Source organism: Ptychodera flava, chromosome 13 (genome assembly GCF_041260155.1).
Source record: "Ptychodera flava strain L36383 chromosome 13, AS_Pfla_20210202, whole genome shotgun sequence".
Lineage (NCBI taxonomy): Eukaryota > Metazoa > Hemichordata > Enteropneusta > Ptychoderidae > Ptychodera > Ptychodera flava.
The window spans coordinates 39,138,126-39,162,730 of record NC_091940.1 but is presented as its reverse complement, the minus strand read 5'-3'; the positions used below and the strand labels follow the sequence as shown (position 1 = coordinate 39,162,730).

At 36.4% G+C, this 24,605-nt stretch overlaps 2 protein-coding genes and 2 long non-coding RNA genes across 4 annotated transcripts; all 4 read left to right on the top strand.

Annotated features, from left to right (window-relative positions):
- Positions 1 to 230: 230 nt before the first annotated feature.
- Positions 231 to 1,429, top strand: LOC139148778 (uncharacterized). The gene is made up of 3 exons (XR_011556008.1): positions 231 to 365; positions 750 to 891; positions 1,316 to 1,429. It is a non-coding gene; the product is annotated as an uncharacterized lncRNA (long non-coding RNA).
- Positions 1,430 to 4,249: 2,820 nt separating this feature from the next.
- On the top strand, positions 4,250 to 5,656 carry LOC139148777 (uncharacterized). Its single transcript, XR_011556007.1, has 3 exons — positions 4,250 to 4,373; positions 5,010 to 5,123; positions 5,597 to 5,656. It is a non-coding gene; the product is annotated as an uncharacterized lncRNA (long non-coding RNA).
- A 23-nt stretch (positions 5,657 to 5,679) lies between these two features.
- Positions 5,680 to 16,596, top strand: LOC139148597 (uncharacterized). The gene is made up of 8 exons (XM_070720083.1): positions 5,680 to 5,724; positions 6,815 to 6,973; positions 7,085 to 7,198; positions 11,481 to 11,594; positions 12,251 to 12,367; positions 15,416 to 15,583; positions 15,919 to 16,050; positions 16,226 to 16,596. The coding sequence occupies exons 5-8, from the start codon at positions 12,325 to 12,327 to the stop codon at positions 16,594 to 16,596; spliced, it is 714 nt and encodes a 237-aa protein (XP_070576184.1). The 5' UTR covers positions 5,680 to 5,724; positions 6,815 to 6,973; positions 7,085 to 7,198; positions 11,481 to 11,594; positions 12,251 to 12,324.
- A 3,893-nt stretch (positions 16,597 to 20,489) lies between these two features.
- On the top strand, positions 20,490 to 22,943 carry LOC139148776 (acid-sensing ion channel 2-like). The gene is made up of 6 exons (XM_070720229.1): positions 20,490 to 20,590; positions 20,840 to 20,912; positions 21,478 to 21,535; positions 22,026 to 22,096; positions 22,521 to 22,596; positions 22,808 to 22,943. The coding sequence occupies exons 1-6, from the start codon at positions 20,515 to 20,517 to the stop codon at positions 22,928 to 22,930; spliced, it is 477 nt and encodes a 158-aa protein (XP_070576330.1). The 5' UTR covers positions 20,490 to 20,514; the 3' UTR covers positions 22,931 to 22,943.
- The last annotated feature ends 1,662 nt before the right edge of the window (positions 22,944 to 24,605 follow it).

The window sequence follows — 24,605 nt, the reverse complement described above, 5'->3', positions numbered from 1 at the left end:
TAAAGGCATATAAGAACAATCTAGAACTTTTATTGACATGCTAATTACTGTTCTAAAATTATCTCCCTTACACAACTAATCAACTTTCCAGAACATTCCAAACATGACTAATTGAATTCAAGGTTGTGAGGTCATTGAGGGTAGTGACCTTGAGAATGTTCTAGACTAATTGAACTCAGGTCATGATGAGTGTGGGGGGGAAATGACCTACATAACATTCGCATGGTATCCCAAGAATCTTTGGGGCAAAAAGTCGAGTGCTTGGATTTTTCTGGACCGTCCTTACTTTAACTGCTTTTGGCGCATTTCTATGGCAAGGATCGGAGTTGATAATGCAATTTAAACGTTTCGACGTCATTACAAAGGTAGTTTTAAATGAAGTCATTTCTTTAACAGAGTATAAATTACAACCGACGATATTTGAACTGATGTTAAAATTGTAAAGCTCTTCCTTCATAGCTTAGGCCTATATAAACATTGGTAACATTATGATGCCCATAAAGTGGTTACATTGTAATGAACGTAAGGAAGCCATGGAGAAGGGATACTCGATATATTAAGCGGCATCGAAATCAAAAGTACATAACATTTCAGTGGTTACGTGAGCTCTTATCTTATTATCCTTTCATTTCGGATCGCTGCTGGATGAACGACTTACAAAATCTGGTTTGGATCCATGAGTGGAAATCCGAAAGTCAGTGGATTTGTTTCTGTAATTGTAAAGATGTCTATGGATTATTTATTGACAGGTCGAAGTAGTGACTGAAAAGCGGCTAGTCTTCCCAAGCGTGACAGTCTGTAACGTCAATAAGTTACGAAAATCTGCCATCGCATCATCTTCGTACAAGAAGATGTTAATCGTCGATGAACAGATTGTACTGCCATATTATGGTATTAAGCTAAGTATTAGTAGGCTATGATAAAGATGTAAACTTTTTTGGTGACCAAAGGCATAGAGTCACCTCCATGTGCTGTTATATTTTGTCAAAATTGAGCGGTCGTGCTGCCACGGCACCGAGACTATAAGAAATTCATAAGTAATATCTTTAAATGATATATTATTTTAAACTGACATCTAAGATCACCGTATACCTTGTCGAGGGATAAAAATTTCTACGTCTTTTGGAAAAAAATAGTAGTTGTCAAGCTAAAATTATGTATATATACCTGTGATATTTCTTCCGACGTGTACAAACTATTCACCACACCAAATCTATCTATGAAGCTACAATAGGACAGGGACAAGCATTCGGCCTTACAAGTGGCGCAAAACATGCGGAAGTGCAAATATATATATTTATTGTTTTATTTTCAGCTCCTTGTATACCTGGTGACTTTGCATGTGCAAATAGAATTTACTGTGTAAAAGAGTACCTACGATGTGACGGTATTAATCATTGTAAGGACTTCAGCGATGAAGATGGCTGTGTATATGGTGAGTTACGAGTGTACAGATATTGTCCACAGTCAAAGTGTAGGGAAATTGGCCATAGTCAAAGTGTAGGGAAATCGACCGACGTCAAAGTGTACGGAAATTGGCAACAGTCAATGTGTAGGGAAATCGGCCTCAGTCAACAAAGTGTAAGATAATTGGCCGTAATCAAAGTACGGAAATTGGCTGTAGTCAAAGTAGGAAAATTGGCCCCGGTAAAAGTATAGGGAAATTGGCCACAGTCAAACTCAGCTGGCAGCGATGAACTACGTTTTTCAGCGATTACGACCACATATCAATCTCAAGGGTAAAAGCATGAGTTTCATGTTTGCTTTGTCAGATGTGAGCCTAAGTTGAATGCCTAAATGGTACGCAATGATGACACTGCTCGCTTAATGTGTGCTTTTACGATACTGTAGGCGTAAACTGTAAAGTGAGGGTGAGTTAAGAAGAGTTTGCAAAGAGGAATTATTTACAGTGACTAAGTATGACTTGGCAAGGAAAGAATTCATCTTAAAGAATCAGTTCACCACTACAGGACTTTCTTCATTGGAAATACATCAAATCCCATGGAAGGGGTAATGGTTCGAGGAGAGTTGATTGTAGGGTCATCTTAGCTAAACAGGAGAAGGAAAAGGCGAAAGAAATCTGTAAAATTGCCATGTTAGCATGGGTAAAACGTCACTGCGCTTCGATATCCCGATATCCATTCCTATTTTGATATCTGGTATATTGTTTCGAAACTGCGAGTATAGTCGTCATGTGACCATGTGACGTGCGCTTTGACAATGCCGCTCGGCGTACTCGCCATCTTTTCTGTACATTTTGCTCTAATTTCAGGGCCTTAGCCTGCTTTGGGGAGAGACGACAAATGCCCCTCCGGAAGTTTCCACACTGCCAATATGTAATGTATGTAAATTACCCGAATCCTAAGATCTGCCCTTGGTAGTTTGTTCAGGCTAGGGCTTTGAATTTGTGCAATAGGTTCTCAGTTACATCCTTTGAAACGGAAATGGTTTATGTAAAAACGTATGTTTAGATGTATCCTCAGAACATTTTCAGCGGATCAAAGGCAATCAAATTTTAATGTCAATAGTAAGCTATTCGTGAAGCCAAAATAACCCCTTGTGATATCGTTAGTGGAGAGTGGACGTATTTTTTAATATTCGACATGTTGAATCGGAAGTTGTGAGCGTACTTTGGGAAAGCCTTGAACCTGTGACATCCTTGATATTCCGACGTTTATCGCCAGGGAGCACTGTTTGCATTTTTACGGCGAATGTACTGAACTACAATATGGACATCAATTGCACGACCTTAGTCTGGATTTTAAGTTCACCACACCCAGAAGAAATAAATCCATCAGTTTGTACAAACATTTATTCTCTATCAAATAGCTTAAGATATTCTCTGTTGCCGGTCTTTCAGTTTATATAATACCGCAGTTAGAAGCGTTTGATCCGGTCTTTTGTCAAGAAACTGGTCTTTGTGCGAGCGTACTAACTTTGTTGATTCGAATATTTGATGAAACTGTTTGAAACATGAAGTTTGCTGTTATAGATTCATTTTAACATTATGATCATAAACAACAACAACAACAACAACAACAACAACAACCACAAAATCACCAATTATGGTAACAACATCAACAGAAGCAACGACAACAACTACAACAACAGACTCTGACGATTTCACGGGGCATAGTGTTCTAATCTCTGAAAACTTAAATATAGAACTGCATAAAAGCTATGTTATGAAAACTGGTGGACATAAACTAAAAACCTGCCAGCGATTGGCAACTAAGTCAACATATTTTAACGATAACAAGTTAAGAAATCAACGTTGCTCATTACGAATGCCATTTATGACCGTTTGCGAAGAACAAGCTGTCATGCGTCCCAAGAGTCCCATTACAGACAATCGACAGATGCCAGTTAAGGTAAAGTGCGACGAATTCGGACGCGCGCACACGCTTTAGAACGTTTCTGCGCAAATTTAACTCCAGCCTGCCGCAAATGGGTTATTTTGTTGCTCATGTATTTAACATCACCTGCCATTGTTGAAATTGCGCTTTTACCTAATTTTTTGACCCAGTCTCTTAGAAATACATGTGACCTATAACCTTGTCATATTTTGACCCCCTAGGAAGCTGGTTTTTATTCAATAAGAGCGACAAAATTAAAATTTCTCTCCCATTTACATGGCGCATATTATCCATTCACCTTGAGATATTGTAAAAAGTAGCGTGGTGACACCTTTTATGAAAAGTGTAAACAAAATGGTATTATGTCAGGATTTATTCGCCAAGTTTGGTCAAAATGACACCATTCAGAGCGTCAGGAAGAAAGTTCGAAAATTATGTAGTGATATAATTACGATATCGTCATTTTGTAATCAATACTTATGTAAAACTTTCTTTACAAACATCATGAAAACTATACATTCGATAGATATGGATCTTAAGTCTTGGCATTTATTAAAATTAACTCATTTGCTAAGCTTTTTATAATTGCTTTCTTTAGTTTCAGTGAATTATATCATTTTTATTTATTTCTAACGACGCCATTTTAACGTCCGTTTCCATGGAAACGAGCGTGGTTACCCCCATTTTTTATTTCATTTTTGCACTTGCACAAATTCCAAGAATATTTGTGCAAAGTTTCAAGAAAATGACACCACAACTTAATTTTCACGTAATTCGTAGTACTTCACCTTAATCAAGTATTTTGACATTACGTCATTTGATTAGCATGTTGATGAGATCGAATTTTTGAAAACGACACTGACGCCATTCATAGTTCGCTTTTAATTTTTTCAGGGAACTGTGGTGAAAACCAGTTTAAATGTATCAATGGCAGTGACTTTGGATTTTGCATCTCGAAAAAATACGAATGTGATCGTAAATCTCATTGCTATGATGGCGCAGATGAAGACAACTGTCGTAAGTACAAATATATACTTGGTATCTGATGTTCTGAGATAATAAAGGCATCTAGCAACTTGTCAAATTTCAATGAAAATGTTTCCACATGACAATTTGGTGTTCCCATCATATGTCATACACTCAATCGTTGAGCGTCAAACCGTGCAATAACCTATTTCACAGTCACAGAGGTACAGAGGGAGATACTACAAAGCTGTTGAAATATGTATTAGAACACTGGTATGGTTGTATAACACTTTATGATAGTAACTGATATGTTTTCGTCGTGTGAAAGAGAAACATAAATTTCTTTTCAGAGGGTCATGCCTGCATCGTGCTATTGATGCTCTTAAAATTGATTAACAGGTTTCTTCTAATTTTTGAATGATACATATCAACGATACCTTATCAATCCATGCGAAAATTTGTATTGAATTAACCGGCTCATGAAAATGCAGCACATAACAAAGTGTTGGCCGAATGTCAACTTGATGTCGAATTTGAAGCTGAACTGTAAACATTCATATTATGTTTACATGTTATCTTCTGGTTCTCTTTGTCTTGTTATATTTTTGTATGACATGGTGAAAAAAGTTCCTGGTATTTGGATATATTGCCTCCTGAAGTCTATGTAATAATTATATTTCCCAACAGAGTGTAAACCCCGTGAATTTCACTGCCAATCGAAAGGAGGTTGCATTGACAAAGGGAAGGTTTGCGACGGCCAGGAAGACTGTACGGATGGCAGCGATGAGTGGTCATGTGATTGTAAGATTTCGTCACTTGTGTATAGAAAAAAATAACTATTTTTCGCTAGCTGAACTCGTCAAATGGCACCATATTGCAACCTGTACTATAGTGTTTATCGTCTTCAAGAGTGTACAAACACTTGGTTACATCAAATATTGATGCCATCAAATTTTTTAATCGTACCAGACATTAAAGGAACAAAGTCGAGCATTTTTTAAGAATTATATTGTTAGATGTGTTGAAAGATACTGAATGAAAGGGTGACCATGCATATATTCGACTCCGATTTTAGACAAATTAAATGAAAACATCGCGAAAATGAATTAATGGTCATGACCATCAATTCATTTTCGCGATGTTTTCCTTTATAAGTCGAACATAAGTCGAATCTCGTATCATACTAAATTCATAAAAAATGGCTGACTTTGTCCCTTTATGTTTACTGAAAAAGGGGCAAGAGTATTTCAAATGCCTTTTTTTCAATGGCCTAGCTTATCAAGGTTCTGGAGCAAATTGCTTGGGTCATACGTGCGATGGTGGTAGAACATGCATTCCACTGTCATATTGTGTGATGGATATCCCGACTGCCAGGATCAATCGGACGAAGACGGTTGTCAAGGTAATTCTAACTTGCAAATGGCCTTTCAGAATTAAATTCAAATGTCTCGACAAACCACAGACACTTGCCAGCAAACAGGAAATAAAACGACCAGATTTCATTTCTTCTATCCAACAAATTCAATAGATCCATGTTATTTTGAAAATAGTTCGAATCTTTATCTCACCTCATAGAATCCAGGAAAAGAAAAGACACATTTAAAATTTGTAAAAGATAAGTTGCATATACAGTATGGTCTTTTTGTAAAATAGCGAAAAATTAAATGGACTAATACAAATTCCAGGGAAGTCATGAAATAAATACAATAACACAGAAATCAATGAAAAATGGAATAATAGTGAATGAAGAGTCAAATAGTCAGGTAATACAGTCGAAGATGCAACCGTCCTGGTGCAAGTGTCTGAGTTGACCTATCCTTGCACTTCATTTCTAACAGGGCGGTCCATAAGTGTTATGCTTTGTCGAGAAATATGATATTTTGCACAATAATGGCGTTTATTCAAAAATCAGAAATATCAAGTTTGAAATCTCAAATAATGCTCTGGTCAAAAAGTTTTTTCTTGATTAGGCGGCTCAAAATCCCTGTTAACCATTATCTAAAGACGATGAGTGGTTCACAGTAATTAATGTTGGATTAATGACGCGCACCGGACGGCTTGGTGTTCATTTTAACAAAGGAATTCATGTAAAGTAATCACAAGGATCTTTATAAGAGAAACCTATCCTGTGTCCTGGGAAATGATGTACTATATATCCATGAACAAATCCTGTGATTTATATGGAAGATGGAGTCTGACGCGTGTAATGATATTGGGAGGAACAGATATACCGTATCACTTTGGGAAGCGCTCACAATCCATCGGCTATAAATACTAAGCAAGACACATTTATTTCCCACGACAGGCAAAGGACGATTTAAAAGAAGACAATTCTTCCGAGATAAAAATGGTAAAAACGTCGTCCTAAAGCTTACTGTATCCACTTTAACACTATCTCTCTCTATGCGCCGACAAACACTTGAAAAATTAGTTTTATTTATCTAATTACATTAAAATTAAATTAAAAATTAAAACTTTGACTTCATCATCAGCTGATGGAAATACCATATGTGCAGAGGAAGATTTTCCCTGTCAGGAAGGATGTATTCCAATTTACTGGGTTTGCGATGGTTACCCAGACTGTCTCGACGGCTCTGATGAACAACAAAACTGTGAGGATATTTCAGAAATAGGCAATGAGCCTGACTATGGTACGTAATTGTTACTCTATTGTTGAGTGTGTGTAACCTTTCTAGAGAAATAACCTAACCACAAGGTATGCGAATTAAACCAAACATTACAACTTTTGTCTCTTTGGAAAGGTGCGTGCGGAAGTTATGATCAATTTACATGTGACGATGGAGTCTGTTTTCCGGCATGGTATCAATGTGACAACTATGAAGACTGTGCCGATGGCTCTGATGAAAGAGACTGTGGTAAGAGCCGTTTTCATACAATACGGTTGAAACAGTGTAGTTGAAACAGAATGGGAATGTGTATTAATTAAAGTTAAACACAATCTTATTAGTTTATTTACGAACGCGCACACTCGACATTCATGCAAACGCCCCACATCAAAACCATTGTGATTGGTCAATGGCATCGACCTACAGTAGCTTTATCGTATGCGCCTCGAAAGTGAAAGACTTAAACTTTTGCTCAAACTTTACTTAAGAAATCTTCCAAACATTCTCTTTCAAAATCAAGAATAAAAATATGGGGTCATCGGGCAAATTTTGGAACAAGAGAAACAAATAACTCAAGATTTACCGATACGTGAAATTCAAATTTGCCGGCTTTCCTGTGTTAAGTCTATGGGGTAAAAATTAAATATTGTATTTTCTAAAAACTAAGACGGTGAAAGGTTTTCTTTCTCCAAGAGCTTTAAAATGAAGGCCACAAGTGGTATATCAGAAAACAATTTTAGAAATTTGAGAGTCAGAATATCTGTCCCCGAGGTGCATTCTGCCTTAAGGTACACAGATATTCGAACTTTCAACTTTTACCATACTGTTTTTGTCTGTGAATAGTTAAAAATTTGATTCTTTAATACCACATTTTGCTCGATGACTCCTGATTTCTATTCTTGATTTCGGAAAAGGAGCTGTGCAAAGTTTCATCAGGTAAAGTTTAAGCGAAAATTGAAATATCGCAATTTCGAGGTACGTACTAACTTAAAGAGAAGTATACCTAAGGGATGGTCAGTTTCTTCGGCCTGGGGGGGGGGGGGGGGGCCGGTGGATTATTTTTTGCCGACGTCAAAAAGTGGCTGACCCCCCCTATTCCAAATTTGAAAACAGGGTGACCCCCCCTATTCCAAATTTCTAAAACAGGGTGACCCCCCCCGGGCGCGACAAAGATAAAACAAAATATGGACATAAATTATATTATATATATATATATATATATATATATATATATATATATATATATATATATATATATATATATATATATATATATATATTATATTTTACATTTTACATATATTTATATTTTAAATAGTCATTCTATGTTTTAGTGAAATTGTTGACATGTCAGTTGTAAGATAGGAATTTCAAAGTGTCAATCTTAAAGTTTAAACACAGTACATTTTGAATGAGCTGTATTTTGAATGAGCTGTGAATGTATTTCACACTTTCTCTGCTTAACCAGATGTCCTGAACTGTTGTACAGAAATGGATGTCAATCATTAATATCAAAGAGGAAAAAGCAGTGAATCAAAAACTTTGATGGGTGTTAAGACTTGCCAACCATCCAATTAAATCTACTGAGGAGCCATAGAGAGCTTTTTTAGCCAAATCTGATGTGTACAGTGTCTGAGAGGACGTTTTCTTGTGTAACATTGAAACCATAAATGCACAGCTAATAATGACAAAAACTGCCTTTTTTAACTGTTATTTTGTTCATAAAAAAGCATCTTTCTACAGAAAACCTATGAAACAAAGGAAAATAATTGCATCAATGAGAAGGAAAGATATCTTGTCATTTTCTATCTCTAAAATAAGTCACTGTATCAAATATATATTGTGAAATATTTGTGTATGTTGCTTTCTCATACTGAATTCTCACAGAGAGAACAGAAAAGTATCAGGAATTTGTCATCCTTTTCATATGAAATGCAGATTTCATAATGGTACACTTTCACTTAGCAAACATCAAGATATCTCTGAAAGTATGGCGCCCGAAGGGCGCGCCAAAAAATATGAAACATCCTGATATCTCTGATATATATGCCTTGTATATTAAAGTCATGCACCTGAAGGGCATGCTGAAAGATGTATGATATATTAAAGTAATGAGCTTGAAGAGCACGCTGAAAATATTGAACATACAGATATCTCTGATGTATGTATGCTTGATATGTTAAAGTTGGGCGTGCTGAAAAATATGACTGATTATTAAAGTTACGCGCCCGAAGGGCGCGCCGAAAAATACAACTGAATGATGAATTTTGTGGCTGACACTAGCATTTTAGGCAATGATGAGCCTGTGTCAAAATTCAAAAACACACTGACCCCCCCTATTGGGCATTTCAAAAACATGGTGACCCCCCCTATCACCAAAGTCAAAAACAGGGTGACCCCCCCCCATGAATCCACCGGCCCCCCCCCAGGCTGAAGAAACTGACCAGTCCCTAATACACGTTACTTAAAGTGATAGGCTTGTAACTTCAAGACTGTGCTTCATGGAAAGGTTATTTTGGCGTATTAAACATTTAAAAACTATTCTTCACGTGACCAAGATGAGTGCACATAGTTTTCTCACATTCCTGGCCATTGGGAGTGTGGGATCACCAGTGTGGGAAAAATCGATCCCATACTCTGCAGTATATAGTACACAAGCTCTTATTGGATGATAAAAAGCCTTTCGTTCCAGGCGCAAAATATTATCCAATGGCACGATGAGTAACACACGGACTGAAACTAAAAAGTAAGCATGTCAGAGTACGGTGACAGACGACAGAGTTGCCACGATTTTGGATAATGTTGTACGTCGTCGGTGATACACTCACAAAAGACGCCGAATTTCCAAATAACTGGTGAACATAAACCACCTGGTACTTTTTTCTGTAGGACATTTCGTCCTTAGCAGTTGTTGAAGTATCGGCAATGGAACTCGCAACGGAGTTCGCGTTAGTGACATGGAATGCTAGATGGCCACGAAGTAGATAGTCTCTGATACAGTTGAACATTCAATGTTTCCAAAGTGAATTTCATGCATTTCGTGGTCATGTGAGAAAAAGAATCTCACACACCAAAGATCTGGGATCAGATTTCTCACACTCGTAGGGGATATTTTGTCTCACACTTGCCTGCGGCCCGTGTGAGACAAACTATCCCAAACTCGTGCGAGAATCTGATCCCAGGTCCTTGGGGTGTGAGATTCTATTATTCCCAGTCCTAGTCTGGCAGAGACCCTGCGATTCGCTTTCTTCCCTGTCAATCAGTTGGAACTCGTGCACGCCGTCCAGAGACGCGACGCGAATCCCAGGGTCTGGACGTTCTTGCACAAGCTACCGGTCGGATTTCTGCCTGAGCCGGGTACTTTACAGAACTGCACGCATCCGTCGATCAAAAACAAGTAAGAAGTACCATGGCCAAATAAAATTGCAAATGACAAATATAAACATACCGCGTATATAGGTCTACCAGGTGTTTCTTTTGACGTCATTATCCTTATGAATATTCATGTCCTTGCAAGAACCGAAAGTCGCTGTGTGTCTGGCAGCGCGTCTTCTAACGCTGCACAGCGTATAGCCTTCGAATGCAGGCCTATCGCGGCGCGAACAACACAAGGCACAGCGACTGTGGAGAGTCTATCCCAGTCCTAGCAACCTGCGTATAATCTCAGCAATGGGAGGTGTAAATTTGCTTTAAATATCGCACTGAAGAATAAATGTACACATATCACTGACTTAAGTAAATGAACAACGAAAGTAACGTATTCATGGAGTAAATTGTTACCAAACCCGAAAGAATATTTCCCACGGATGCCAGCCGTATTTAAAGGGATATAGTTGTCGGAACTGCGCCTGTGCGAGTTTCTTGTTTACATACAATGTATTTCGTGCATGATATCAAGATGCACCTCATCATCATAGCTGCAACATTTAAATTATACGATGATAGATTATGACAGACATGTTTTAACTGTCATCAATCACCATTGTGCCTTGGATACATTGTTGCCATGTGTCGTATTGGTCCCATACGACATTTGAGCGCAGTTCCGACGACTATATCCCTTTAAGGAGTAAATAATAAACATCTATTTTTTGCTTTGTTAAGTGAGTTTCTTATCGATCTTCTTTCCCGATTAATTTTCATGGTATCCACTTCTGCTACAGTACATGGGATGTCGTAGAAGGGACAACTTAAGAATATATCACATTCACACAATTAATATAAAAGTGATCTGCATATGTAATTGTAGAATATTAATTTTTCAAACCTAACATATATAAATTTTAGTTTCGATACCTAGTTTTTAAATTAAAATTATTAGCCGTATACACAAGAACAGAAAACTATCCTGTTAAAGTGGTGAGTGCCTGGGTTTTACTGGCTTCGATTCTATTCTCACTTTAATGTACCCCCTCTGATCGTTAACACAAAGCTTAGAGGCAGTGACATTTTTCACAATTGTTATCTTTAAGCACTAGGAAGATTTATATCTTAACACAATTTTGCACATTTATTCATGTTCGGTGTCTAGAATGCCCTACATTCTCCTGCGACAATGGAACAAAATGTATTCCTGAACATTGGGTGTGTGATCTGCTACCAGACTGCACAGACAACACAGATGAACCAGACAGGTGTCAGCAAAGTAAGGGAATATTCAGTTTTTTCATCTTGAATGATGCTATACCACTCTTGGCAATCAGCTTTGCTACCTTCCGCAACATTTGCCGCCTTTGATACCAGCGAAGGTCAATTGAGCTTTCGAACTGCGGCTATCCATTTTACAACAGGAAATGTGGATGTTATGTAGCTGCAATTTAAAGCTGATCATGATATAAAGGTATACTGTCACCTGTCCCAATTTTGTCACAGTTACCATGGAAAGGGAAAATCTAACCAATCACAGATTTTAAGCGGGTGGCCGCCTTTTAAAACAGCGCCCTCACATGGGCATTTTGAATACCAAGGAACGCCCTTTTGACCATATATGGGCATATTTAGATTACAGGTGACTGTATACCTTTAAGGTGACACATTACATTCTGAAGGCTTATAAGGGGAAATTTGATACAGTTAGAGTAATTTTTGCTCATATATGGTAGACCAGTGACCATTTACATTGATTTCAACAATGTAATTAGAATGTAAAAGAAGGAGAGTCTCCCTCTCTCCCTCCCTCCCTCCCTCCCTCCCCCTCTCTCTCATATCATTTACATTTGAAGACACTCAATAGCGGAGGAAAATCTTTCCCTCTTTCCCTCAGTTGAACTATTTACATTTCAAAACATTCCTTCTACCCAGATTGTACCTTTTCCTGTGATAATGGAACGCTGTGTATCCCGGATTTTTGGATATGTGATGGAGTACAAGACTGTATGGACAAGTCAGATGAGCCGGATTATTGTAATTACGACGCAAGTAAGTGAAGGAAAGCAGGTTCTGTTGTCTAGATACTGTTTGTTTTGACGTGTATTTGAAGATTTCAATTTTCGATACAGATCCCTCTTTTCTATGAAAAATACTAGGTGGTCGTCTAAGGGACTGGACACAAATTACAGGGGGGGGCGGTGTTTTTTTGGGGTGGGTCGCCATTTTTCGCGCAAGCATTTTTGAAGGGTCATAAAATTTTGTGCAAGCCTATGGGGGAGGGTCACCTTTTTTTATGCATCAAAGCTGAAATTGCATGTGCACGTATTAAAGAATATGGAATACTGAAAAAAGAAAACATACCTCCTCAGGCACTTTCATTTTCTGTCATTTCCATTTTCGGCGCGCCCTTCGGGCGCAAGTTTAAGGGTATAATAAGCAATGTATTGATGATCCAAGCAGCCACATTGAATTAAGTTGTCATGATTTCTACTTACCCAACTCCTCTATTGTACATATAAACTGTCCCCTATAATGACGCTTTATATAACAATTTGGGAGATCACTTATTTGATATCATTCTCCCATTGACATACATCGGGTATAGGTCGGTGTCAAATGTTCATGAAGCTGTATGTACATTTTTCATTTTTGAGAACATTGACAGAATACAAACTATTCAGAATAGTGCAAAATGTCATCAATAACAACTGAAAGCTTCAGGTCCAACAACTTTAGAATAACAATTTAGGATCAGATAACCTATGAGTTATTTGTAGTTTCCTCTTAGCCTACAATGTATAGTGAATCAACATTTCGGTGAAATTCCAAATCAAATTTCTTGCACAACCATGGACTTGAAACCACTCTAGTCTAGTCATGAACATTAATACTAATAATTAGGTGTACATAAATGCACAGATTTACCTAGTTTTGTATTTAAAAAAAAATATTCATAGTTTCATCATAGGCTGCCATGCATAGTGAATGGACATTTCAGTGAAATTCCAAAAACAAATTTCTTGCACAACCATAGACTTGAAACCACTGTAGTCTAGTCATGAACATTAATACTTATAATTAGGTGTACATAAATGCACAGATTTACCTATTTTTGTATTGGAAAAAAAATCATAGTTTCATCATAGGCTGCCATGCATAGTGAATGGACATTTCAGTGAAATTCCAAAAACAAATTTCTTGCACAACCATAGACTTGAAACCACTGTAGTCGAGTCATGAACATTAATACTAATAATTAGGTGTACATAAATGCACAGATTTACCTAGTTTTGTATTGGGAAAAAAATATTCATATTCAGCGGTGTTTCGAAAAACACCGGCCCACCCCCCTGTAATTTATGTCCAGTCCCTTATAAACACAAACTTTCCTCAACATATCTGTTTCTCAGTGAACACAGCATTTTCGCTTTGGATATTTGATCGAACAGGCTACAAATTTTTGATATTTTGCTTAACGGAATGGTTCACTGTTAGCCTTCATGGTCCCTCATTTTGGATTACCTTCTCCTTGATTAATCTACTGATGAGATTACTTTAACAATTGCCCCGCTTCATATATATCATGTTCAGCGCCCTCTATACAGAATTGCAGAGCAATGAAGCCGTTATCTATGGCCCATGATGGCAGCTACAATGAAAACACTTTAATAATAAAGAACCTTCTTTAGGAGTCGTCAGTCTTTTTCAAACACATGGACTGCATTTATGATCTTGAAAACCAGATTCTATCACCCTTCAACGCCATTTGATGGTGTCATAATTGAAAACCCAGTGATACCCACGCACAAATTGTCAAACACAGGTGTTTGTAAGATTTTATGCAAATTACAATACACTCATCTCTTCAAACCTGATCGAAAGATGTCATGCAAATTATGTATCAAACCCTTTTGCCGAGCATCTCAATAACACATTTGACTGTTAGATCACGGTTCAATGTCAATATCTTTTACCATATGGTAATTCTACATCCACAAATCCCTGATAGTTAGCAACAATGTGTGAGTCGCGGCTGAAACAGTATTTCAAGTGTTTATTACTGATTGCATAATTTGCATAACAACGTCAGTAGAATCTGATTTTGTTTTGCTTTATTTCTTAAATCAGCACGTACTTAACTAGTACAGAGATTAAGGTTGACTGGGCACAATTGTATCATCATAGTATTATTGTGTTATCATAGTATTATTTAACATTGTTCGTTCTTATTATCTTAAAGATTCAAATTTCCATTCACTTTTTCGTCAAAGATTAAACTATTGATTAGTTCACCTTTTACCGTGGCAAGCAGTCGTTACTTTGATGAGAAAGAAGGGAACATTAGACAAATGTTTGCAAATCACCCAATTTTCTTGCTTCATTTTTTCTCCTGTTTTCAACATTTCTTCAAAAACCATAATTCCATTCTTACTTTGGCTTCGTCAAATTTTGTGATCTTTCACGTTATCTAATTTAAATGGTATAAAACAGAACGAAAATTTATTTGACAAGAATTTTCTTACATTTTGAATAAGAGTCATTTCAATTTTGCTTATAATGACTTTTTGAATGACAGTGTGTGAGCCCCGCCATTTAAGAATAGAAATAGACACGGCAAAACAAAATTGGCGGTTCTGTCTACATATTCAAATGCGATGTTAAGTTCATAAAGTAGCATCAAGTTTTCACCTTTATCATTAAGATCAAAATCGAGATTTTCCAACTCAAATATGCACCCCTTCATCCCTGAGTAAACAATTGTTACCATAGTAAACTTTAGATTCTCTGTGTTTTGAAAATATATGATATGAGAAGTATTGCCATAAAAAGTGCATTGGTTAAATGCAACGTTAGATTAAACGAGTTTTCATTCTTTACAGAAAAGGTTTCTTTGAGTAGTCGTCCCTTTCAAATGTAACATGTGAAGACATCATTTAGAACATCAACTACGTGAACATTGATGAAAATAAAGGTTTGCCATATCATGAAATAACGAAAGTCAGCATTCATTGATATTTTATAATTTCTTATTTGTTCAGTCAAATGTTTCTTTCCAATGTGTATCTCCATCAACCCGTCCTCACTTTAATGCCACAGTTCCTGATAGTGGTGATGAAACAAGTCAGATGTTATTTCCGAGTGACGATAGTGATGTCCTAACCATGCCGAGTGACGAAGAAGGTGACCTATTCAGCTTCTCTCTTTTACATGACGACGCTATGTCTGTTGCATCTCCCTCGAACGAAGACCTCACAACAGAAGCAGGTACCGAAAAAATCAGTAACTTTTCTTTTGGCAATTGTTATTTATCTCACTTAGGGGCCTTACAGCAATACAAACGTAGTTAATAAGGAAAACACTGTTTTGTAAGATAATAAGAATATTTTAGACTAAGTCGAAGATGCTCTGTTCAATTTTACCATTGTACGAAATGTGGCCCTGCCATTGACAGAGCATAGTCATCATGTGTGAACGTATTCGAGAGCTACTGACTCGGAGTACATACAAATATTTACTTTCAAAAAAATGTCAGAATCGCCCATGCAAAGTCGCGATTAGATACTTGGTCGATAAGCAATGTATTTCTTGTAATTCCATAGAAAATCAAACATTGAAATACAACTGTGAGGGTTTTCGGTGCTTCGATGGCCAGTGCGTCGAATTGTACTCAGACTGCGATACAATAGTGCACTGTGAAGATTCAAGTGATGAAGACGACTGTATACCATCAGGTATGTCACAATTACAATATTTTGTCAACATATCAACTCTTGTAGTCTGCATCGAATATTCGAATTTCAATGGCGAAATAAGTCTGTCGAGGGACCAAACAATTCATCTTCTTCAACGTTTTTATCTTAATATGATTAATTTGAGTCTCAAGCTTTTGTAATTCGTTTATTTCAGAGGCTTCACCCGAAGATGTATTTTCTAGAAATTGGAGAGAGCCGTTCCTCACCATAACGGAGGATATGAATAAATATGATTATTTCAAAAATAGTTATTACAAAGATCGCGGGTTCGATCGAGTCAAAGGAGAGAATCCGCCCGATTGGAACGGCTTTCTTACATTCAGTTCAACCCCAGACTACAGCGACCTTGAGAAAGTTCTTAAGTTACAGGCGGAAGACATAGAGACATTAGGTCACCAAGCAGACGATTTAATTTTAATGTGCACCTTCAATCAAGAGAAATGCACTCCCAGGTACTTCCTGAATGCTTGGATAGCTTCCCGTACCCTGACTTACACGGACAGAGTATTTTGTCCAATTGTATGACATAACTTCGTATTATATGATACTATCCTTTCACTTGATATTCGAAAAATATTGAGTCTTCTCTAACATTGTAAATCTGCTTGTAAAACTTGCAAAATGTGTACTTATCGTCTGGTACCTAGCTTGTCTAAGTAGTCATTTGGTGTAAGGTAAAGTGATATTAGTGATAAAGTGATATTAGAATGTAATGGGACAAAATGCAAAACTCTCAGAGAGATGATTATTGTTACAAAAAAGGACGACTTAGACGTCCAAATAGACTGAACTATCAGTTACAGAAGGTGCTCTGCCTCTCGGCATTGTAGCACATTCAACAATCGACAGATACATGTCCCCGACAAAGAGCAAAACAAATATAGGATTATATAAATTGCCACCTAAGAATTTGCCGTATGTATATATAGATATCTCGATCGCTCTATTTCATACTAATATTTCATGACAGTATATTGACCATTTGATTTTCAGTGATTTTTCCCGGTTTCAAGACGATCGCTACGGCAACTGCTACACATTCCCAGGATCTCGGAATAACGAAAAGCCGCTTTACGTCAGTCGAAGTGGGCAAAGCCATGGTCTTAAATTGACTCTTTTCACAGAACAAGACGAGTACATCAGTATCTACGGACGGCAGGCTGGAATACGCGTCACCATAACAGCACCAGAAAATTCTGAGTCTATACACACTCAGGATGGAATAACAATCCAGCCCGGTACAGAAACACACATCGGTTTACGTGAGGTACTATTTTCCTACCAGCAGAGAGAATGACGTTTAAGTCACATCGGTTCGATATTACCTTATTAAAGTCCCATTAGCTGTACATGTATCTTTTTTCATTTTGCTTCCTCAAAATACCTTCACTCTCTGGAGAGATGATTTTGATTTCTGCTATTTACAACTATTATATTTGAAATTGTCACTATTTCAAATATTGGCGATGGTTCTGGTCGAGCATTAAAGTCACAGTTTTCATTTACTCGCTCGCGGGAGCTATATTTTGCTTGCAGGTTGAAAATTATTTTGTTGTTAAATCAAGTTGTTCATTCGTGCCAGTTTTTGAAAAACGATCTGTGGTCATACTTCGACAAGCGTTTTTTAATAGGTTGCTTTTGATTTAATTTCATCTCATCGAAGAAAATGTAAAAGGATATATTAGATGAGGTAGTCGCAACTCATAAATTATGCTACTTAGAACACAGTTACGTTTCCTTATCATGATATTGTACAGGCACGTTTAGTATTTAATGAATTCTCGTATTTTACGTATCAATTTAATCCAATTCATATTTGGCTTTGTTGCGTTATGTAAACAAGGCTTAAAGATTGTTTTTAATGATGATCAGTCCACATACATTTTTTAAGCCAGCCTGCTACATTATTTGTTCTACTAGAAAGAGAATTAATCTTCTGAAAACAAATTCCAAACTAAAATATTAATTACAGGAGCAAAAGGAACATGCCTAGACAAAACACAAGGAATCTTCGGGTCAAATTTTCAATCTTTTTTCAATCGTTATCATTTCACCGGAAAAAAGAAAAACTTACAATCGCTGGTCGTTAAATTTTAACAAAGCAAGTAAGCAAACATTGTTACAATGACAAGTAATTAGGCCAGTTATTAAAACTGCCAATATTAAAATCGTTACTATTGGTGGTTCAAGGAAATCTCACGAAAGTGGTTATTTTTACTTTGTACAGATATGATTATTGGACCTGTTGTGATGTCGTATATGAATAGTATTACACAACACGAGATTAAAATACAAAAATATCAAGATACCGGAAAAAAGAGGAATAGCGTGAACGTTTTCATGATCTAATTTGAGGGAAATTAAATTATTTTTAAAAAGAACCCGAAAGCTTGAGGGCAGGTTAACATGTTTTGGTCAAAAAGGGCAAAATAAGTCCCAAACCTTTGTACTTTGCAAAGCTCACTGTAAATCGTAAACTTGTCAAAGAGGTAGTCCTTCAGTACTTAGAAAAAATATTGACAGCTCTTAGCTGATTAGTTTCAGAGAAGAAAATGTTGTAACTATAAACGAAACAAAAGACCTTAAGAATTTTCATAGGCATCACTGTGATGAAATGCTAGTAGTATCGTAGGAAAGAGCCAATTTGACAAATTGAAAGTCTATCGGACAGATACACTGTACGAGAAAAACGATTGTTTAACGCAAGTATAAAAAGTCCCACATCTAAGTGCAATGTACTCGTTCTTTGTGAAACATGTGACTTCACTTCACTTCTGTCTTTCACGGATTTGATGTTGCATTTTCCCTACTGCATGTTTTCTTTGCAATTTAATATTTGCCTAGCCTAAATTGTGTCTTTTTGAACGTTGTCATCACTATTCACCCAAAAAACCCCAATCACTTCAATTGTTTCTTACAAGTATCTGTCGAATTATTTTTCAGAAATTTTTGACGAGACAGCCTCATCCATATGGTAACTGCACAGAAGGAACAAGTCAGAAAGACCTAGAAAAACTCAAAACTTTAAACGGACAAGTGTACTCGGTTGTGGTATGTATACATTCTCAGTCTGTGTTGCCGATTCATATCTTAATCAATGAGAAGACGTAAATATTCTGATAATTGCCGTGATAAAATCATTTGATCTGTATTTTGATGAGCGGCAAACACGTGAGTGTTTTAAGTCGAAGAAAAGGCTAATATACACATACTAAAAGAAACTTAAAGTAGTCTTAATACCGAAATGAAAAGGTTTGGTATTTTTCTTGAACCGCATTGTGGAATAGTTTACCCTTTATGTGACCGGTCGAGGGTAACACGATTGGAACTAATTTGGGATAATTGGATGGTGAAGTGATGATTGTTTAATCTGCAAATGTAAGCTCATCTGCTTTTCTTTTAAGTTACACACTTGTTTTTGTGAGTAATTTGTAATATTGCAACTTTCAGCTATATGGCACCTAACATTTTTGAGAAATTTGAAAAATAGGAAGATCCAATTATCCCAAATTAGTTCCAATCGTGTTAGGTTGAAGTTGGTTGAGTACGGCGTGGAAATAAGAAAATATTATTTGATATCTGACGTCTGATATCATGATAGTCTTTCTGCTACATGTAAGAAATAATCGAGTTTTTTACATCTTTGGTATCAAATAATTCAAAATTTTCTACACGGTAATTGTACCAGAGACGCAGATTCAATTCGCCTCTCCATGCCAAGTTTTCTATCCCAAGTTAAACGCTAAACGGGTAAAAGTTCATTCTGTTCAAGGAGATACATTATCATATTACTTTATTTATCCCATAGGGCAATTAAGATTTTCGTAAAAATGATAATATGTATCCTCCACGAGAAACGTATGTAGTCGGATATTGATTGAAACGGAAAAGTCAAAGGGGCAACGGAATATATATTTCTGACAAGCCACCAACAGTTGTTAAAAAAGCAAGCTTTAGATCTCTTAAAGCAGTAAAATGCTTGATTTTCAGTATTTATTTCTATAATCCTTTGTCACATTTGAAAGTTGTTTTTAGTTAATAATGGTTTCAGAGACAGAGCCGATAAGATAAAACTTTGCCTTTGAAGACGATATCACTGTATTTCTTACACATTAAAAATCACAATAAGATAATCACAATAATTTTGTTTTAATCAATGACAAAAAGACTGTCTTTACATCTTTCAAAACTTAAATCCTTCTATGCCCCCCCCCCCCCCCACACACACACACGGTAATATTCCTACAGTTGTCTTGGAAAAGCTCGATATATTTATTCACCAAAACAGGAAGAAGCAGTAACGGGTGTAATTGATGATATTCTCTTCTCTTCACACAATGATACCAACTTATACCTACTTTATGTGCTGTACAATGTATCGATAGTTAATGTAAAATAACATTTTTATCTCAGAATTGTCAAAGAGCATGCGTTCAGCGAAACATGTTAAAATACTGCGGATGCATAGACACATCTGAGATGGATGGTCCACGATGTCAAATTCTCAACAAAACACAAGGCAAGTTACACAGTAACGTCGCTACTTGGAGGTGAAATTACTGCATATGGAGTGATCTTGATGAGACTATCTCCCCTTCACACATTTATCAATCCTCCATATTCATTAAGATTGGTTAATTTTTTGAAATATGCTTGGGGGGAATGCGTAAAAATATCGCAATAATCATTTTCATGTAAGCATGGTTATAAAAAACATTTGATATTACGGTAATTACGTTAACGACGGTGTTACTTTTCTATATCATAGATATGTGTAAACAGATAATGTACTACTTCCACCAGGAGGATCTACTTCCATGTGTATGTCCACAGTCTTGCAGGTGAGTGATTACGCCATACCATAGGGCCTCGCACAAAAATCCGTCCCCAGGGATAGGGATGGGGATAGGGGTGTCTAAGCACAAGGTCCTTATTGCTATGGTTTATTTTATTTTAATACGTTTAACTATGATTTGTATTGCTAATGAAGATTTATATTACCAACCTTTCTTTGCGGCTTGGGTGTCTTTGTCTTATTTTAGCACTGGTTTTTTAACCTTACAGCAAACGGCAGCATGTTGCTGAACGCTTAGTGTAGATGTATCGTATACTAAAGGGATATATTTATATTGGTGCATTAGTAATATTCTGGACTCCTGTCATTTATTTATTTTCAACTCTCTTATTAAAATGACATCAAAAATTATAATGTTGTTCCGTTAACATTTCTTAAAACATAACATGTTTCATTTGCATGTGAACGTTATTGGTTTATAGATAAATGTCTGACGTAAATTATTGACATAAATTATTGTTCCGTGGACAAGTGAACTATTTATTTACTGTTACTGATTATTGGACCTGTTTTGCCATCAACTTGAAATAACTACTATTTCACCTTATTAGGGAAATATATTATGAAGAACGCATGTCGATGTCACTTTGGCCGTCCAATATTTATCTTGTAAGTGACTGTTCTTCACGTAATTATTATCAGTATGTGATTATCTTGTTGACATTATTCAGTTGTTATGGTAACAGGTACTTTCATCCTACCGACTCACGTACACTATACTAGGCATTGCGATATCTGTCTTTTGTCGTTACTTTTGGTCTAACAACTTTAACATGTAGTCAGGATGCTCTGCTCATTTGGTAATGAAGTCATAGCTAGAAGGGTATGAATTAAGGGGTAACTGCGAATACTATTCGAACTTCGACTGGTTATCGTGTTGCACAAATATGTAGAGACACTTTGAGATACTGAGGTACTTTTCATATCGAAATCTCCAAGGTGCTTGAGTTATCCACGTTCGGCTGGACAAACCAATGAAAAAGAGTGAACTATTTCAACATTAGCATCAGTAGTATACTGCTATCACAACATATACATTTTAATATTTACATTTTTATTTTATTGCTAATTATTTTCCTATAAATATCTGTACATGCAGAAGAACTTGCTTCGTACCATCCATTCACTAAACAACAAGACACTGAATATCAATGACAAGTACAGTACGAGGTAAGTGTAACGACTACAGTGTTTGGTTGTCTTTATTATTATCGTATTTTTTATTTATGTCAATATTTGAAAATCTGTACAATTGTAGTGTGTGGTTATTGTATAACGGTGTATTTATATGCAACTGCCTGTTTAATGTCATCTATTTTATTTCAAATTTATTTGTCTCTTAAATCATAATATGCTGACAAAAAGTTTGGAAGACCAAGCAGAACACATAACAAACAATTTAAAAATTTATTAATAACTGAGATACGAACTTCTTATATTGAGAGGTTGTGTCAGATGTTTCAATGGAGTGAGCATATTCAGTCCCATGTTCTGCATCCGCCATGTATCTGTCTAGAATGGTCACGCTTATGTACAATCTCAATGATCATTCTTTTAACTGATGACATTTCCACACCATTTTTTGTCATTTCAGAGAAAATCTGGTTAGTCTAGCGGTATATTTTGAGGAACTGAATTATGATAGAATGGAAGAATTACCTTCCTATGAGGTTTGTTGTCAGATTTATTTGTGTACTGCATCCAAGGTTACAATATCCATCATTATATTCAACGTGTATCAAAATCGAAGCTTATCTTACTAAAGGTGACGATGGTAATGCCAAGGAAGTCAAGCGTATAATATCTCTTTGTAATGGCTCCTTTCTCGTCGGTTGTATAAATAACTACTAACTGACAATAATTTTCCCGTATCTCTTTCAGCTGTTCCAACTTGTCAGCGATATTGGTGGCGCTCTTGGGCTTTTCATCGGGCTGTCGCTCCTAACGGTGTTTGAATTCTTCGAGTTTCTTTACACTCTTGTAAAAACAATGAGAAACAGCTAAAAGTTATCTGCTGTATTTTAAAATCATGGGTATCTATTTACTTCTAAATGGAAAGATCAGACAAAGAGATGTACATCCCATGCAAATATATTTGAAGATAGCTTCTATTCATTGAATATTGTTTTTTTTCTATTCAGAGCAAAACATACTTCTCAAATAACATGTATTTTCTGACATTTAAAAACATCGTTCGGGGAGGAAAAACAGGACATTTTCCTTCTAACAGAAAAAGCTTTAGCGCATTTTTCTTTCTGATATGGACAAAAGTTATCTAGAATAGTTTTAGGTCATGGTTTTCTTTGCCATTTGCTCAAACTTGAAACGTTCTTAAAAGTTTTGGTAATTTGCCGACTTTGACGGGAGTCTGAACAATTTCTTACTTTTGTTGTTCATTTCACCGTCGAAAAAATACGTATGTATTCTTAAGTAAAAAGTACATTGTAAACCATGGCGTAGTATCTTAAGACGTTTGATTGGCCGTCGGTATCTTACTTCTAGAATGTTATACACATAGTCTGATAACTGTGAGAGGTTATATTGCATATGAATTTTGCGCGAACCTAGGTTGGAATACCATAGGACGGATACGCAGAATGGGACAAACGGATAGTTGATTGTATATTCATTTTAGACTGGCATTATAGACTACTTTTTTGTACAAATTTCATAATCTTTCGAAGTTCGTTTTAAGAACATTTTATAAACATTCATTAAGATTAAACATTTACATGGTTTACTTTTTGGCAGTGTAGAAGTTGAATGGTTTTATACATTTTCGCTTTGTAATTTGTTTTACCCAATAATTACACATTATGTAAAGAGACTGGCAGTGGCTCATTTGTGGTTATGCACGTAGACAGGTAGGAGATCTTACAAAATATATACAATAAGCTTAAAAGAGTAAGTTATGAATTGAACAAATATATCACTGAACTTTTCATGCTGCTGTCTGGCTTTCCACATTGGATTTTGCACGCCATAAAAAATATTGTAAAAAGAATCAGGCGAACCATTTGCTTGAAGACAAAATATTTCAGTTGATATTCCACCACTGAATGTGTTGGTATTACGATCAAATTCTCAGCGTCAAGTGATAACCGTTTACATAGCATTGTACGCTACCTGCTGCAATCTGCAATATAATTATAAACACCAACAGAACTGGAGGAAATTCCACTATGTAAGGTTCAGTCATGATTTCATACAGGACTGAACAATTTTGGATTTCAGAAATCACCCCGTTGGATAAAGGACGATAGTAACTTCCATCACTTTTACAGGGTACGTGGATAGAGAAATTCCTATCATTGTTTAAAAAAAAACCTTTCATAGCAGAAGATTATTACAAGAAATGTTGAATGATGGATAACCCGTGCTCACCTATGGCATAATTTATTTCGTATATCGGGGACGACCTTACCTCATATTAATCAATTGAAAATCACAAGGGCCGTAGCCTGAAGGGCCAGGGGCAGATACCCCTGGTATTTTCAACGCTGTCAATATTTCAGTGTTTTAGTTGCAAAGCATTCATTTATTAAGCAATAATCCCCGCCGCAGCGGGTTAAGCCAGATTTTGTATATCCGCCTGCGAAGGGGGTTATTGCTATTTTATGAGTCAATTTGTGTGTCTCTGTCGTCCTCTTGAGGTATTTTCATCACTTTAAGCATCAAA

Coding starts and splice junctions, on each gene's coding strand:
- LOC139148776 (XM_070720229.1), top strand. CDS start 20,515: ATGTTAAAATACTGCGGATGCATAGACACATCTGAGATGGATGGTCCA. Junction 20,591..20,839: donor AATTCTCAACAAAACACAAG/GCAAGTTACACA, acceptor TCTATATCATAG/ATATGTGTAAACAGATAATG. Junction 22,097..22,520: donor AATGACAAGTACAGTACGAG/GTAAGTGTAACG, acceptor TTGTCATTTCAG/AGAAAATCTGGTTAGTCTAG.
- LOC139148597 (XM_070720083.1), top strand. CDS start 12,325: ATGGACAAGTCAGATGAGCCGGATTATTGTAATTACGACGCAA. Junction 12,368..15,415: donor TTATTGTAATTACGACGCAA/GTAAGTGAAGGA, acceptor TTAATGCCACAG/TTCCTGATAGTGGTGATGAA. Junction 15,584..15,918: donor AGACCTCACAACAGAAGCAG/GTACCGAAAAAA, acceptor GTAATTCCATAG/AAAATCAAACATTGAAATAC.